General features: G+C 42.6%; 1 protein-coding gene across 1 annotated transcript in view; it reads right to left on the bottom strand.

Annotated features, from left to right (window-relative positions):
• Positions 1-9,688: 9,688 nt before the first annotated feature.
• The window catches only part of ARFRP1 (ARF related protein 1), a 29,484-nt gene continuing 22,968 nt past the window's right edge, over positions 9,689-16,204 (bottom strand). Inside the window, 2 exon segments of the mRNA XM_070744424.1 lie at positions 9,689-10,710; positions 12,037-12,137. Of these exon segments, the coding sequence (XP_070600525.1) occupies positions 10,623-10,710; positions 12,037-12,137 (189 nt within the window). The 3' untranslated portion in view covers positions 9,689-10,622.

A 16,204-nucleotide genomic window follows, 5' to 3' on the forward strand; every position in this document is an offset into this window, starting at 1 on the left:
ACTTACTCGGAGCAAGTTATCGCAATGAAAAAACCCCTGCAAAGACTTAGTGCTTGAAAAACATTCTTCGCAGAGAGAAACAAAGAAAGACATTCAGAGTATACAACGCACCCAAATTATGAGCCTCTTTTAGGGAGGAAGAGGGTGCATCTTATATGCCGAAAAATACTGTAATTCTATCCTGCACGTTCATGAGAAATGATCTTTGTCAAGTATTTGTAGCTCTTGCTCAGCGATGACAGAAGAAAATATCACACAGCCAAGGGCGTTGGGATTTGTTTGTGTGTGACTAAAAGTAGCGCAGAAGTGAGAAAGAGATTCTTGATAATCCAAGTTGTTGACAAGCAGAGGTCGTCCAAGCCTCTCTCGGCTTGGATGTCAGCAAAACCTTCTACTGGGAAAATTTATGACTGAAAGTCAAGTGGCTGCTAGAAGGAGTAACGAAAATCCCTTAAGTTTAAGTTAAGTTTCAGTTTTATTAGATTTGTATGCCGCCCCTCTCCGAATAATCTCTGAACACCTTGACTCATGGCAATTTCAGCCAAGGAATGTCTGGGAATACTTTGTCTTTGGACAACTCAGTCCCGGACAGACTTACAAATAGGATAATACCCTCTTCTTTAAAAAAAAAAAAAAAAACTTTTAAAATCCTGTCTGATTTTCAGAGACACTCTGAATTATTTCTGTGGTCTTCTTGATGGTTTTGAGTCTGGACTATCCCTGTGGGTTTTGTTTTTTTCTCCCAGAAGTGGCTTTGCCCTGGATTCCTTCCTAGTGATTGGTCTAAGGTGTGCCCAAAATAGGACCAGACAGAATAAAATTCTTAATTGGCCACGTGTGATTGGACACACAAGTAATTTGTCTTTGGTGCAGATGCTCTCAGTGTTCATTAAAAAAAAGATACACACACACACACATATATATGTGTGTGTGTGTGTGTATCTTGTGACATGTGAGATATATATATATATATATATATATATATATATATATATATATATATATATATATATATATATATATATATATATATATATATATGTAGATTGTTCTGAGTTCGGGTTTTGCCCTGTGTAATATTTTGCATGTTTATGCGACGTTTCGGTGAAATCACATCCACCATCATCAGGCTGAAGTTTCCAAGCTTCGTGCTGTTGTAAAATATATATATATATATATGTTTTCATAGATTTTCACGGGTATATGTATGTAGATTGTTCTGAGTTCGGGTTTTGCCCCGTGTAATATTTTGAGTGTCTATGCGACGTTTCGGTGAAATCACATTCACCATCATCAGGCTGAAGTTTTAAGCTTCGTGTTGCTGTAAATATGAATTCATATTTACAGCAACACGAAGCTTAAAACTTCAGCCTGATGATGGTGAATGTGGTTTCACCAAAACGTCGCATATACACTCAAAATATTACAGGGGCAAAACCCGAACTCAGAACAATCTACATATATATACATATATATATATATATATATATATATATATATGTCACATGTCACAAGATACACACACACACACACACATATATATGACGGTCTTGGTACAGACGGTTTGTACCCGTGAAAATCTACGAAATTTCCCTGTGTAATATTTTGCATGTTTATGCGACGTTTCGGTGGAATCACATCCACCATCATCAGGCTGAAGTTTCCAAGCTTCGTGCTGTTGTAAAATGGAATGTTTGCAACTGTCATTTCTTCCTCATGTATAGTGTGGGGGTGGAGATTTGCTTTGAATGTAGCAAATAGATTGGGTGATTATGTTTCAGTGATCTGATTGGTTGGTGTAATCATAATTATTAGAAGGATTGACATGGTGATTTTTATGAAGTGTTTTTGTTTAAGGCTGGTTTCCAAATTTCAAAAGTCCAAATTCATAATTATTAGAAGGATTGATATGCTGATTTTTATGAAGTGTTTTTTTTGTTTAAGGCTGGTTTCCAAATTTCTGGTAGGCGGGACGTGTCATCTCTTTTATTCATGCAAAGGGGTCTCCTTTCAATTTCTATGGCTTCTAGAGCGATTCTTCTATATAAATTCTCTGTTTTGTGAAGTAATTTAGTTTTTTCAAAGTCAATTTCGTGCCCTGTTTTTTTAAACAAAAACACTTCATAAAAATCACCATGTCAATCCTTCTAATAATTATGATTACACCAACCAATCAGATCACTGAAACATAATCACCCAATCTATTTGCTACATTCAAACCAAATCTCCACCCCCACACTATACACTAGGAAGAAATGACAGTTGCAAACATTCCATTTTACAACAGCACGAAGCTTGGAAACTTCAGCCTGATGATGGTGGATGTGATTCCACCGAAACGTCGCATAAACATGCAAAATATTACACAGGGCAAAACCCGAACTCAGAACAATCTACATACATATACCCGTGAAAATTTACAAAAACAAATATATATATATATATATATATATATATATATATATATATATATATATATATACATGTCACATGTTTTTTGCTGAATTTGAAAATTAAATTAAAATTAAATTAAAATTAACAAATTATATATTTGTTTTCGTAGATTTTCATGGGTACAGGTATGATGGTCTTGGTATATTCGGGTTTCTTCCCGTGTAGGATTTGGAAATTTCTGGCAACGTTTCGAGGAGGTCCCACTCGTCATCTTCAGGCTGGTGTTCCTGTCCTTGTTCTAGGGCTAACACAGCTGCCTTCCTTCTATAAATACTGGTGGCTGGGTGTGGTTTGATGGCTCAGCAATTGCCTGCTGTGTAGAAACTTCCAGTCAGCGAAGCAGTGGAAGTGATGTGCCAGTGCCTGGAGGCTGTTGGGGTCTGGATGGGTGTCAACAAGCTCAAACTCAACCCTGATAAGATGGAGTGGCTGTGGGTTTTGCCTCCAAAGGACAATCCCATCTGTCTGTCCATCACCCTGGGGGTGGAATTATTGACCCCCTCAGAGAGGGTTCGCAACTTGGGCGTCCTCCTTGATCCACAGCTGACATTAGAAAACCATCTTTCAGCTGTGGCGAGGGGGGCGTTTGCCCAGGTTTGCCTGGTGCACCAGTTATGGCCCTATTTGGACCGGGAGTCACTGCTCACAGTCACTCATGCCCTCATCACCTCGAGGTTCAACTACTGTAATGCTCTCTACATGGGGCTACTTTTGAAGACTGTTCGGAAACTTCAGATTGTGCAAAATGCAGCTGCGAGAGCAATCATGGGCTTCCCAAAGTATGCCCATGTTACACCAACACTCCGCAGTCTGCATTGGCTGCCGATCAGTTTCCGGTCACAATTCAAAGTGTTGGTCATGACCTATAAAGCCCTTCATGGCATCAAGCCAGAATATCTCCAAGACCGCCTTCTGCCGCACGAATCCCAGTGACCGGTTAGGTCCCACAGAGTTGGCCTTCTCTGGGTCCCGTCGACTAAACAATGTCGTCTGGTGGGACCCAGGGGAAGAGCCTTCTCTGTGGCGGCCCCAATCCTCTGGAACCAGCTCCCTCCGGAGATTAGAACTGCCCCCACCCTCCTTGCCTTTCATAAGCTTCTTAAAACCCACCTCTGCCGCCAGGCATGGGGGAACTGAGAACAAATAATAATAATAATAATAATAATAATAATAATAATAATAATAATACATATATATATGTATATATATGCCGCCCCTCTCCGAGGACTCAGGGCAGCTCAAGAATCATGAGGTACAACACTTAATGATTGTCAAATAAGCAACGAGGAAACAATCTTAATAAAAATCTTACGGATACAAGCAACAATCATAAGTGGGAGGAGATGAGTGAAAGGAATTATGAGAAAAAACTAGTAGTAATCACAATGCAGAATTGCGTTCCTTGAATGGGATATTATTTACTGCCTGGTAGCATTAATGTTGATCTTAGCTCAGTTTACTTTATTGTCATTATTGCCCCTTGAACTATGAAGTTAAATGCCAACTTCAGTGTAAAAATGAAACACAAACGCACATTTGCAGGAAACAGCTGATTTTTTCCGATTACCTATTTCTACAAAACCTACTGGATTTAATTATATGCGGCAATGCAATAACAACGACTAGTATCATGGTTAGTACGTAATTATGACCTGGCGGAAAATACTCATTTGGAAAAACTGAGATGAATGCGTTATTGAGTCGGCTTCAAAGACTTCTAAGACAGAATAATCAAAGTCTCAGACTGTCTGAATATTCCCTCTCTGAGGCTGCAAATTTTCATGAAACATCATGGAAAAGATCTTATACCAAACAAACGCTCTTCTCTGGGTCCCGTCAACCAAAAATGTCATCTGGTGGATCCAGGGGAAGAGCCTTCTCTGTGGCGGCCCCGACCCTCTGGAACCAGCTCCCCTCGGAGATTAGAACTGCCCCCACCCTCCTTGCCTTTATAAGCACTGCAGTCAGAATCTCATTGGCACAAACATGGAAAAATGAACAAACTCCATCAGAAACCTTAATTATTGATAAAATATATAAATGTATTGAGATGGATGAAATGACAAATTCAATTAAGGGGATTGAAAGTAAAAAATCTAAACGAATTTGGGGAAAATGGCATGAATGGATTCGAAATAAAGACTGAAAATGTAACAATACAAAGTATCAGTATACAAAAGGATAATAATTACCTTAGGAAGTATGATTTTTATTACTCTTTTTCTTCTAAATGTATCTCTTTCTATATTAATTAGTAAAATTTACTTATGATAATTATATGGACATATACAAAATATAAAGAAATGTATCGGAAAGGTAATAGAAATGGATTAAGATCTGTTAAACTAGAACAAAACATGTGAGATATACTGCTTTTACTCCTTATTCTTTTACTTTTTTTTTCTTTTCTTCTTTTTTATTTCTGGAAAACAATAAAGATACTTTATAGTGGAAATCCAGCACCAGGGGAAAAAAAGCCCCTAGTTTGGAGCAAACGAGAGCATCAATATGCTTTGTAAATAATTCTCCTTTTATGGCCCTGCTGAAGTCCTTCGCTCAACAGCTACCAGAACCTCTTGAAATTTTTTGGCAACTACATCACTGAACTTCTCTGAAAACTTGAATGAAGAATTTGACATTCAATCATTACCTGAAAAAAATAGTGTTTGTTTTCCCTTTGTATCAGTGATGGGCACCTATGGGTACAGTCAGGTACACAGAACCGGTAGAAAAATTTTGGTCAGGTATCCTCACTTACAAAAAGATATTTGGGGACCTCACTTACAAAAAGATATTGACAAAATTGAACAGGTCCAAAGACAAGCTACAAGTAGGATGTTTGGCTGCATAGCTAGAGGTATAACAAGCAGGAAGAGGGAGATTATGATCCCGCTATATAGAGTGCTGGTGAGACCACATTTGGAATAGTGTGTTCAGTTCTGGAGATCTCACCTACAAAAAGATATTGACAAAATTGAACGGGTCCAAAGACGGGCTACAAGAATGGTGGAAGGTCATAAGCATAAAACGTATTAGGAAAGACTTAATGAACTCAATCTGTATAGTCTGGAGGACAGAAGGAAAAGGGGGGACATGGTCGAAACATTTAAATATGTTCAAGGGTTAAATAAGGTCCAGGAGGGAAGTGTTTTTAATAGGAAAGTGAACACAAGAACAAGGGGGCACAATCTGAAGTTAGTTGGGGGAAAGATCAAAAGCAACGTAAGAAAATATTATTTTACTGAAAGAGTAGTAGATCCTTGGAACAAACTTCCAGCAGACCTGGTAGGTAAATCCACAGTAACTGAATTTAGACATGCCTGGGATAAACATATATCCATTGTAAGATAAAATACAGGAAATAGTATAAGGGCAGACTAGATGGACCATGAGGTCTTTTTCTGCCGTCAGACTTCTATGTTTCTATGTACTATGCAGAACCGGTAGAAGAAGAAAAAAAAAGACCCCCCCCCCCTTTTCCCCCCCTTCTGGGCTCTGGGTATATTTTTCCTATCGCAGTAAATGAGGTTGAAGGGCTGCAATTTTTTTTACTACCACACTGTGGGCGTCGCTTAATTTGTGGGAGTGGCTTACCAGCCATGTGACATGTGTGTGGTTAGTGTACATACACATACAGTTTATATAGCAGACAATGTATATTTTTGTGTGCCTGTGTGCAATATGTACAGGTATGTATACATATTTTTATGTATACATATCTGTTTTTAAATGATGGGTTTTTAAGATGCTTTCTTAATATTAGATTTGTTTACATTGTCCCACTGTTTTATTATTGTTGTGAGCCGCCCCGAGTCTTCGGAGAAGGGCGGCATACAAATGTAATAAATTATTATTATTATTATTATTATTATTATTATTATTATTATTACTATTATTATTATACATATGGCACATACATAGAATTAAATAGTATATTTTGGATGTTCAGTAATAGAAAATAGATAAGGAAATTGTATCTCTGCAAGGGGAGGGGAGGCCAGGCACCCTAACCCAAACCCTTGATGTGAGTGACGTCACGTTGGCCACCTTTAAGTCAGTCACATGATTGTCAAGCCACTCCCACCTGGTCACATGGCTGGCAAGCCACACCCACAAAATAAGCGACACCCACAGTGTGGTAGTAAAAATATTTGCAGCCCGATAACACTACTTGGTATGTATAAAATATGCAATGAATTTGTAGCATTAATACACCTTCAGTGTTGCTCTGTCGGGCTCTCTGGTAGACTCCTCCCAAAAATTCACAGGTACAAATTTCAGACACACACACATTTGAAAATTCAAAACAATGTTCTTTATAATGAAAATTCACTTAAACCAAGCCCTCTTTTGGTATAGCAAAGAGCACTTGTTTCCAAACAAACTGGTAATTTGTATAAGTCCCTTATCAGTTCTGTGATAATTAGCTTGCAGCTGTGAGGCAATTCACAGTCTTTCTTCTTTCACAAAGTGAAACACACTTTGCTCTGGTTTAGTTTCAAAGCGGGGAAAAATCAGCACACAAAAGGTCAAAGTCAGTAAAGCAGTCACGAAACACAAAGATCAGATAATCCTCCACAATGGCCAAACCCACAGGCTGCTATTTATAGCAGCCTCACTAATCACCACAGCCCCACCCAACCACAGGTGGCCTCATTTTCTTTGATAATAATCTCTCAGTTGTTGTTGCCTATGCATCGCTCTCTGCATGCGTGGCTGTATCATTAACTCTTGTTCCGAATCCAAGGAGGAGCTAGATAATTGATCTCCTTCTGAGCTGTCTGCCACACTCTCCTCCTCCCTGTCACTCATGTCTTCTTGGTCAGAGGAGCCTTCATCAGCAGATTCCACCGGGGGCAAAACAGGCCTGCAGCATGTGGATGTCTCCCCCACAGTCCTTGGGGCAGGAGCTGGGCCAGAGCTAACCACAACACGTGTCAGGCCGAAGCCATCTTTATTGGGATTTTTGGCCTGCCATTTTATACTGTTTTACTATGCATTTTCTACTGTGGGAAAATATAGAGGGGGAATCCTATGAGGTAGTAGTGGATTCCCATTACCAGTGCTGCTGGTGTGCTGTATGCGTAGCTTTGGGTCTCTTGTGTGTGCACATCCCAACATGTTTTTGCTTCTGCGCATACGCAGGAAGCAAAACCTCACCAGGAATTGTGTGCATGTGTGAGATTTTGGCGATTTTTTTAATTCTGCGCATGGCATACGTTTTAAAGCACGCGGGTCGCCCAGAAAGTAATGCACCAATTTTTTTTTCTCAGCCTACAGTAATGGTATGAATACGAAACTTTAGATAGACATTATTTGAATTGTCAGGAGTGTGTGTTAAATTTTTCATTTCTTCAGACAGATGGCATAGCTGCAGCAGCGTTTCGAAATGGCATCTGTAAGTGATATACGTTCCAAGCAGCGTGTCGTCATTGAATTTCTCACTGCGGAGAAAGAAACTGTTGGGAACATTCACAAACGTTTGTGTACAGTTTATGGAGAATCTGCAGTCGACAGAAGTACTGTTAGTCATTAGACAGATTCATGGATGCCCTAGGCGGGTGGCGAAATCATTCGTTGATTCGCCTTCGGCTTGTCGCATGAGTGTGAACTGGTGGCGGTAGACCAGGACCGGCATGGTAGGTTGGAAATGGGAGGTGAGTCTGGCTTGAAGAGTGGCCAGGCGACGGTCTCTACGGTGTCTGGGTCAACCAGTGTAGAGTCTAGGCTGTATATTGTTGGCCTGCAGTAATTTAGAAAAAATTCTTGGATTCTATAGTCTTCAGCGTCGTGGAGATTGCTTGCTTGTAGGAAAATGCGGAATTTTGACATGTAGGACGTCCACGGTTCTGTGTTCGGGTTGTAGAACGCCGGTGTCTGAGCCATGACGGAGCTCATGGTAGCTCAGCGGGAGTTTGACCTCCTCGTCGCCACTGTTAAATCAGTGCTCGGAGACTGCTTCAGTTCAACAGGTTTATTTCGTTAGGCATAATCAACGGAACCAGCTCTCTCCAACAATTAACTCCCAACAACGGCAACGGCTAATCCGTTGCCCTATTTATACAGTTCTTTTACGCGGGAACATTTTCTGACAACCGTTTATTTTTGGCGGCATTCTAAATTGAGCTGCGTCTTAAGCAATCAGTGATTTTACCATTTATTTTCTTTTTACAGACATAACAAAGTGTATCCATGGTAGTTATTGAAACAGATGTCCATGTGCCACCTCTATATTGAAGCAGGCAGGGTTCCCTTGGGTCCCATTTGTTGGGGGTCAAGGGAAAGTTTTGCCTTCTCTTTCTGCTCAAGATTCCCATGTACAATTGGTGGGCCACTGTGGGACAGAGAATACTGGACTCAATGGGCTTTGGCCTGATTCAGCATGGCTCTTTTTAGGTATGTCTAATCCTGCCTTGAAGCTATCCAGGCTGACAGCTGTCACGACCTCTTCTGGAATTCCATCAACCAAGGACCTTCTGGGTGAAGAAATATTTCCCTTTATTTGTCCTCACTTTCCTACCTGTGAGCTTTAGGGAGGCCCCCCCTTGTCCTAGTATTGTGTGATAGAGAAAATAATTTTTCTCCATCCACCTTTTCTATCCCATGCCTGATTTTATACACTTCAATCAAGTCACCCCTTAAACACCGTCTTTCAAGGCTGAAGAGACCAAGGCGTTGCAACCTGGTTTCATAAGGGAGGGGCTCCATTTCCTTGATCATTCTTGTTGCCCTTTTTTGCACCTTTCCCAGTTCCATTCTATCCTTCTTGAGGTGCGGTGACCAGAACTGTACACAGTACTCCAAATATGGTCTCACCATCGATTGGTACAGAGGCAATACAACACTTGCCGACTTATTTTCAATTCCCTTCCTAATCATACCAAGCATGGAATTTGCTTTTTTTTACTGCTGCTGCACACTGGGTTGACATCATGATTGATGATCTCATCCAGATCTCTTTCTTGGGTTGTCTCAGAGAGCTTGATCCCCATGAAGGGTCCACATCATGAAGTAAGGATGCAAAAATGAAATGGCAGTGACAAAAATTAGAATTGTTGTTTAAATTATTTTCAACTTTGAACTGAATCAATGAATTGTCTGGAAATCAGTTGGCCGAGGCGAGTTGTCTCATTCCACGACCAGAGCCAGAACGTTTCTTAAACAAGTCCTTCTCTAACATGAATGTTTGACTCTACTCACACTGTAGAGAAAAGTAATAGACCAGAAAAGAAAAGAAATAGAAATCAGTTTTAATTCTGTGCACAAATATAGGAAACGAGATGAAAAAAGGACAGAGAGCTCTGGCAGTCCTCTCTTTCTTTCTTTTTCTCTCTCCTTTCTCTTTTTCTTTCTCTCTTGCTCTTTCCTCTTTTTCTTTTTCTCCTCTATTTCTCTTTCTCTTTTGCTGTCTCCTCTATCTCTCTTCTCTTTCTTTCCTTCCTTTCTCTTTCTTTCTCTCTCGTTTGCTCTTTCCTCTCTTTCTTTTTCTCCTCTTTCTTTCTCTTTCTCTTTTACTCTCTCTCCTATCTCTCTGCTTTCTTCTTTCTTTCTTTCCTTCCTTCCTTTCTCTTCTTTCTTTCTTTCCTTCCTTTCTCTGATTTCTTTCTTTCTTTCCTTTCTTTCTCTTTTTCTCTTTTTGCTCTCTCCTCTTTCCTTCTCTCTCTCTATGCAGCATTTGTGAAGTGTATGCTTGCTATAAAAGAAGAGTCTTTCCCACTCCTGCCGATTGCTCCTTTTCCACACAAGTGCAAAATCAGATTTATGGAACGGCCCAGACCATCGCTGGAAAACGGGATTTCCCCCCATATTCCGTGACCCGGTTTAATCAAGTAGTAGCTCCAGAAGTCTTCAACTCCCGACGGGGTTAAGAATTTTGTAAAAAAAAGAAAAAAAGAGGGACATGTCCTGCGCATATTTGGAACATCCCCCGTCCCACTCCATGCTCAGCAGGAGGGACAGTGCCGGTTCTTCTCGGGGGGGTGGGGGGTTGTTTGAGGTCTCTTGCAAGAGGTCACGGGAAGGGACAAATCTGTCTTTGATTCGGGGAGGGGGCTCTTAGGAATCTCCTTGAGGGGCAAGAGGGAGGGGAGGAGAAATGAAGGGGAAGAGAAGGAAGTCTCTGTGGAAGAGACAAAAGTGTCTGGCGCGGAAATCGCTCGGCGGTCCTCCTATGTGATGTCCTTCTGCCTCGGGGGGCGATGGATGTTCCTCACCACGGACCGCACCATCCACTCGATGCCTTCGTTGACGCCTTTCCTGTAGGAAAAGGAGAGAGAGTCACAGGAAGCTCCAGCATGGCTTCCAAATCATCTACGGCAGCCACAAATGTCCTAACCAGAATCCTCCCCGTTCTATTCTGGAGCCAATCGGAAGTCCGGTTCCCCCACCATAGAGTCTCCTCCTAGCATGGCATCCTTTTTCCTCTTTCAACCTGAAGTCCATTTCCCCCCACCATAGAGTCTCCTCCTAGCATGGCTTTTTTCCTCTTCCAACCTGAAGTCCATTCCCCCCACCATAGAGTCTCCTCCTAGCATGGCATCCTTTTTCCTCTTTCAACCTGAAGTCCATTTCCCCCCACCATAGAGTCTCCTCCTAGTGTGGCGTCCTTTTTCCTCTTCCGACCTAAAGTCCATTTCCCCCACCATAGAGTTTCTTCCTAGCATGGCATCTTTTTTCCTCTTCCGACCTGAACTCCATTTTCCCCACCATAGAGCTTCCTCCTAGTGTGGCATCTTTTTCCCTCTACCAGTCCTAACCAAAAGCCCTATCAATTGTGGAGCTGACCGGAAAACATGCCCCTTGCCATAGAGTCCCCACCCCCACCCCAGTGCTCCCAGCTTCTCCCCACCCTAACCAGAAGCTCCTCTCAAAATTGTGGTGTCGACCGGCGACAGGGAGCTGCAGCAGAGGAATGAAAGAGACACAAGCGGCTCCAGAGCTGCAGGTTGCTGACCCCTGATCTATGGGATGGTCCAAGTCATGGGTGAAATTCTACCAGTTCGGGCCAGGTTCGCCCGAACCTATAGTAACACATGTGTCTGGTTCGCAGAAACGACAGTACAAAAAGGCTTTTAAAAAGTTTTTTAAAAAATGGTTCCAACCATCGGCACAGCGGATTCTCACACCTGATGAACCTTTTTAAAAAAGGTTTTTAAAGCATTTTTTTTTGGCTACCTATTGACCAGAACGGTGACACTGTGAGGTTCCTGTTTGTTGCAGGGGCCATTTTGTGTGAAGCCCAGCTGCTTCTGCATTGTGTGTCAGTCGGTTGTGTAGCTATTGCATTATTTTTGTGCAAAGTGCGATTGTTGTTTCTTGAGCTCTCGTGTGACTCTGTGAGGTTCCCGCTTGTTACAGGGGCCATTTTGTGTTAAATCCAGCTGCTTCTGCATTGTGTGTCAGTCAGTTGTGTAGCTATTGCATTATTTTTGTGCAAAGTGCGATTGTTGTTTTTTTGAGCTCTCGTGTGACTGTGAGGTTCCCGCTTGTTGCAGGGACCATTTTGTGGGAAGGCCGCCTTTTGACCAGGCTTTTCCGGCATCTCCCCATGTTCTCCTTTCCACGACAGGCTTCCTTGCTTACCCAGTGAGAGCTGAGCAACTTTGGGTCAAGCAATCCCTCTTCCCGATTTTGTTGATGCAGTCGCTGAACGCCGTCTTGATATCGGGGATCGAGAGGCAATTCTGGAGGAGGAAGAGAAACGACGAGTTACATTTTGGACAAATCTATTCAACAAATAGCTCAGCCCAGGTAGCCCAGAAGAGCCAGGGTGGCGCAGTGGTTAGAGTGCAGCTCTGCAGGCTCCTTCAGCTAACTGGTAGCTGTAGTTCAACAGTTCAAATCTCACCACCTTCCGAAGTGGGTCAAATGAGGACCCAGATTGTTGGGGGAAGAGGCTGACTCTGTAAAATGCTTAGAGAGGGCTGTGAAAGCACCATGAAGCAGTATATAAGTCTAAATGCTATTGCTCTTTCTTTCTTTCTTCTCTCTCTCTCTATTTCTTTCTCTTTCTTCTTTCCTCTCTGTCTCCTCTCTATTTCTTTCTTTCCTCTCTCTCCCACTCTTTCTTTATTTTTTTATTTTTCTTTCTTCTCTCTCTCTTTCTCTTTCTTTCTTTCCTCTCTGTCACCCTCTCTTTCTTTCTTTCTTTCTTTTTCTTTCTTTCTTTCTTCCTTCTCTCTCTATTTCTTTCTCTTTCTTCTTTCCTCTCTGTCTCCTCTCTATTTCTTTCTTTCTCTTTCTTTCCTTTTTTCTTTTTCTTTCTTTTCTCTCTCTATTTCTTTCTTTCTCTTTCTTTCTGTCCTCTCTGTCTCCCTCTCCCTTTCTTTCTCTTTCTTTCTTTCCTCTCTCTCACACACTTTATTTCTTTCTTTCTTCCTTCCTCTCTGTCTCCCTCTCTATTTCTTTCTTTCTCTTTCTTTCCTCTCTCTCACACACACTTTCTTTCTTTCCTCTCTCCCGCTCTTCCTTCCTTCCTCCCTCCCTCCCTTTCTCTTTAGAGCCAGGGTGGTGCAGTGGTTAGAGTGCAGCACTGCAGGCTCCTACTGCTAACTGCTAGCTGTAGTTCAGCAGTTCAAATCTCACCACCGGCTCAAGGTTGACTCAGCCTTACATCCTTCTGAGGTTAGTCAAATGAGGACCCAGATTGTTGGGGGCAATAGGGTGATTCTTTAAAAGGGCTGTAGAGAGGGCTGTAAAAACACTGTGAAGCGGCATATAAGTCTAAATGCTAATGCAAAGACTCTAGCACTCTGCTCCCTGTTGGGGAAGAGGGAGGGTCGACTCAGGCAGGCCTGGACCGACCATTGCAATGGAACGTACCCACTGGAGGAGTCCTCGACTTACAACAGCTTATTTAGTGACTCTCCAAAGGGGCAATGGGATTTTAAAAAGTGACTTATGATGCTTACGATTTTTGTAGCAGCCCCACGATCAACGGATCCAAATTCGGATGCTTGGCAACCGACTCATATCTCTGGGACCGCCTTCTGCTGCACGAATCCCAGCAACCAGTTAGGTCCCACAGAGTGGGCCTTCTCCGGGTCCCGTCAACTAAACAATGCCACTTGGCGGGACCCAGGGGAAGAGCCTTCTCTGTGGGGGCCCCGACCCTCTGGAACCAACTCCCCCCAGAGATTAGAATTGCCCCCACCCTCCTTGCCTTTCGTAAACTACTTAAAACCCATCTCTGCCGCCAGGCATGGGGGAATTGAGATACTCTTTCCCCCTAGGCCTTTCCAATTTCATGTATGGTATGTCTGTATGTATGTTTGGTTTTTATATTAAGGGGTTTTTAATCATTTTTAGTATTGGATTATTATTGTACGCTGTTTTATGATTGTTGTTAGCCGCCCCGAGTCTTTGGAGAGGGGCGGCATATAAATCCAATCAATCAATCAATCAATAAATAAATAAATAAATAAATAAATAAATAAATAAAATGACAGTTGCAGTGCCCTGGAGTCACCTAGCCAACTTTTTGCGACCTTCTGACAAAACAAAATCCGCGGGGAAGCCAGATTCACTTAACGGCCATGATTATGAATTGGGCTGAGAAGCTTAACGATTTCAGCGATGCGCTTAACAACGACAGCAAGAAAAGTCGTAACAACGGAGCAGGACTCGCTTAACAAAACGTTACAAAATGCAGGGCTCAAGGAGGAGGAGGAGATGAAGAAAGACTACGGGGTCCTTGGTGCTCTCTGTTGTAACCCGCCTCGAGTCCCGCGGGATTGGGTGACATATAAATCAATTAAATTATCATCATCATCAACATCATCATTAAAGTTATAATTATTATTATTTATTAGATTTGTATGCCGCCCCTCTCCGTAGACTCGGGGCAGCTCACAACAGTGATAAAGAACAATATGTATTGACAAATCTAATAATTTAAAATCTAAAATAGCAATTGTACATTTAAAAAAATCTAAAAACAAGGAACCCCAATATAAAAAACATACATACAGTCATATCATGCACTAAAACTACATAGGCAGGGGGAGATGTCTCAGTTCCCCCACGCTTGACGACAGAGGTGGCTTTTGAGGAGTTTACGAAAGACAAGGACAGTAGGGGCAGTTCTAATCTCTGGAGGGAGCTGATTCCAGAGGGTCGGAGCCACCACAGAGAAGGCTCTTCTCCTGGGTCCCGCCAGACAACATTGTTTAGTCGACGGGACCCAGAGAAGGCCAACTCTGTGGGACCTGACCGGTCGCTGGGATTTGTGCGGCAGAAGGCAGTCTCGCAGGTATCCTGGTCCGGTGCCATGAAGGGCTTTATAGGTAATAACCAACACTTTGAATTGTGACCGGAAACTCATCAGCAACCAGTGCAGACTGCAGAGTGTTGGAGTAACATGGGCATATTTAGAAAAGCCCATGATTGCTCTCCCAGCTGCGTTCTGCATGATCTGAAGTTTCCGAACATTCTTCAAAGGTAGCCCCATGTAGAGAGCGTTACAGTAGTCGAGCCTCGAGGTGATGAGGGCATGAGTGACTGTGAGCAACGACCCCCGGTCCAAATAGGACTAAATATTATTATTTAGACTTGTATGCCATCCCTTTAATTGAATTAAAACTAAATTAAACTAAAATAAACTAAAATAAACTAAAATAAATTATTAAATTAAATTAATTTAAATTAATCTTCATGCCTCTTTGGTTACTCTGAAGCGGGCATCTGTTTCATCATTTCTGGTTATTCAACCCCGCAAATAATTCCCAAAGTACCGAGACTCAAGAGTCGTGATGCAAAATATTCCACTCGACTAATAGCTTTAATTCAAACAAGCACTTATGCTGTAAAAACAATGTTATGGCCTGGCACAGAGCAAAGGAATGCAGAGATACGGAAACCAAAAGCAAATATATGCCAGACTGGGAGATATTTCTGTGGCTAAGAACGGAGGAAGAGGAGGAGGAGGAGGGGGCTGAAAGGTTTCGGTGCCAACTCAAAAGATACTTTCTGTAACCGACTGAGTTCTAAGAAACGGCAACAGAAAGCAAAACTTACCCAAAATGAATATGGGCAATATACCAACAGCATTTAGACTTATATATATGTGACGCCGACTATCTATGAAGCCTAGGCCCTCAACAGTCAGGATTCAGGTCTGGCTACAGCACAGAAACTGCTTTGGTTGCACTGATGGATGATCTCTGGCGGGCCCGGGATAGGGGTTTATCCTCTGTCCTGGTGCTCCTTGACCTCTCAGCGGCTTTCGATACCACCGACCATGGTATCCTTCTGCACCGACTAGGGGGGGTGGGAGTGGGAGGCACCATTTTACGGTGGTTCTCCTCCTACCTCTCCGGTCGGTGGTAGTCGGTGTTGGCAGGTGGCCAGAGGTCGACTCAGAGGTCCCTCCCCTGTGGTATGCCGCCCCTCTCCGAAGACTCAAGGACCATCCATATACAGTGGTTCCTCTACCTAAGAATGCCTCTATTTATGAACTTTTCTAGATAAGAACCGGGTGTTCAAGATTTTTTTTGCCTCTTCTCAAAAACTATTTCCTACTTACAAACCCGAACCGCCGAAACTGTAACCGGAAAAGGCAGGGAGAAGCCTCTGTGGGGCCTCTCTAGGAATCTCCTTGGAGGAAACACAGCTGGAAAAGGTGGGGAAAAGCCTCTGTGGGGCCTCTCTAGGAATCTCCTCAGAGGAAACAGAGCCAGAGAAGGTGGGGAGAAGCCTCTGTGGGGCCTCCCTAGGAATCTCCTGGGAGGAAACAGGGCCGGAGAAGGCAGGG

This window comes from Erythrolamprus reginae, chromosome 3 (genome assembly GCF_031021105.1).
Source record: "Erythrolamprus reginae isolate rEryReg1 chromosome 3, rEryReg1.hap1, whole genome shotgun sequence".
Classification (NCBI taxonomy): Eukaryota; Metazoa; Chordata; class Lepidosauria; order Squamata; family Dipsadidae; genus Erythrolamprus; species Erythrolamprus reginae.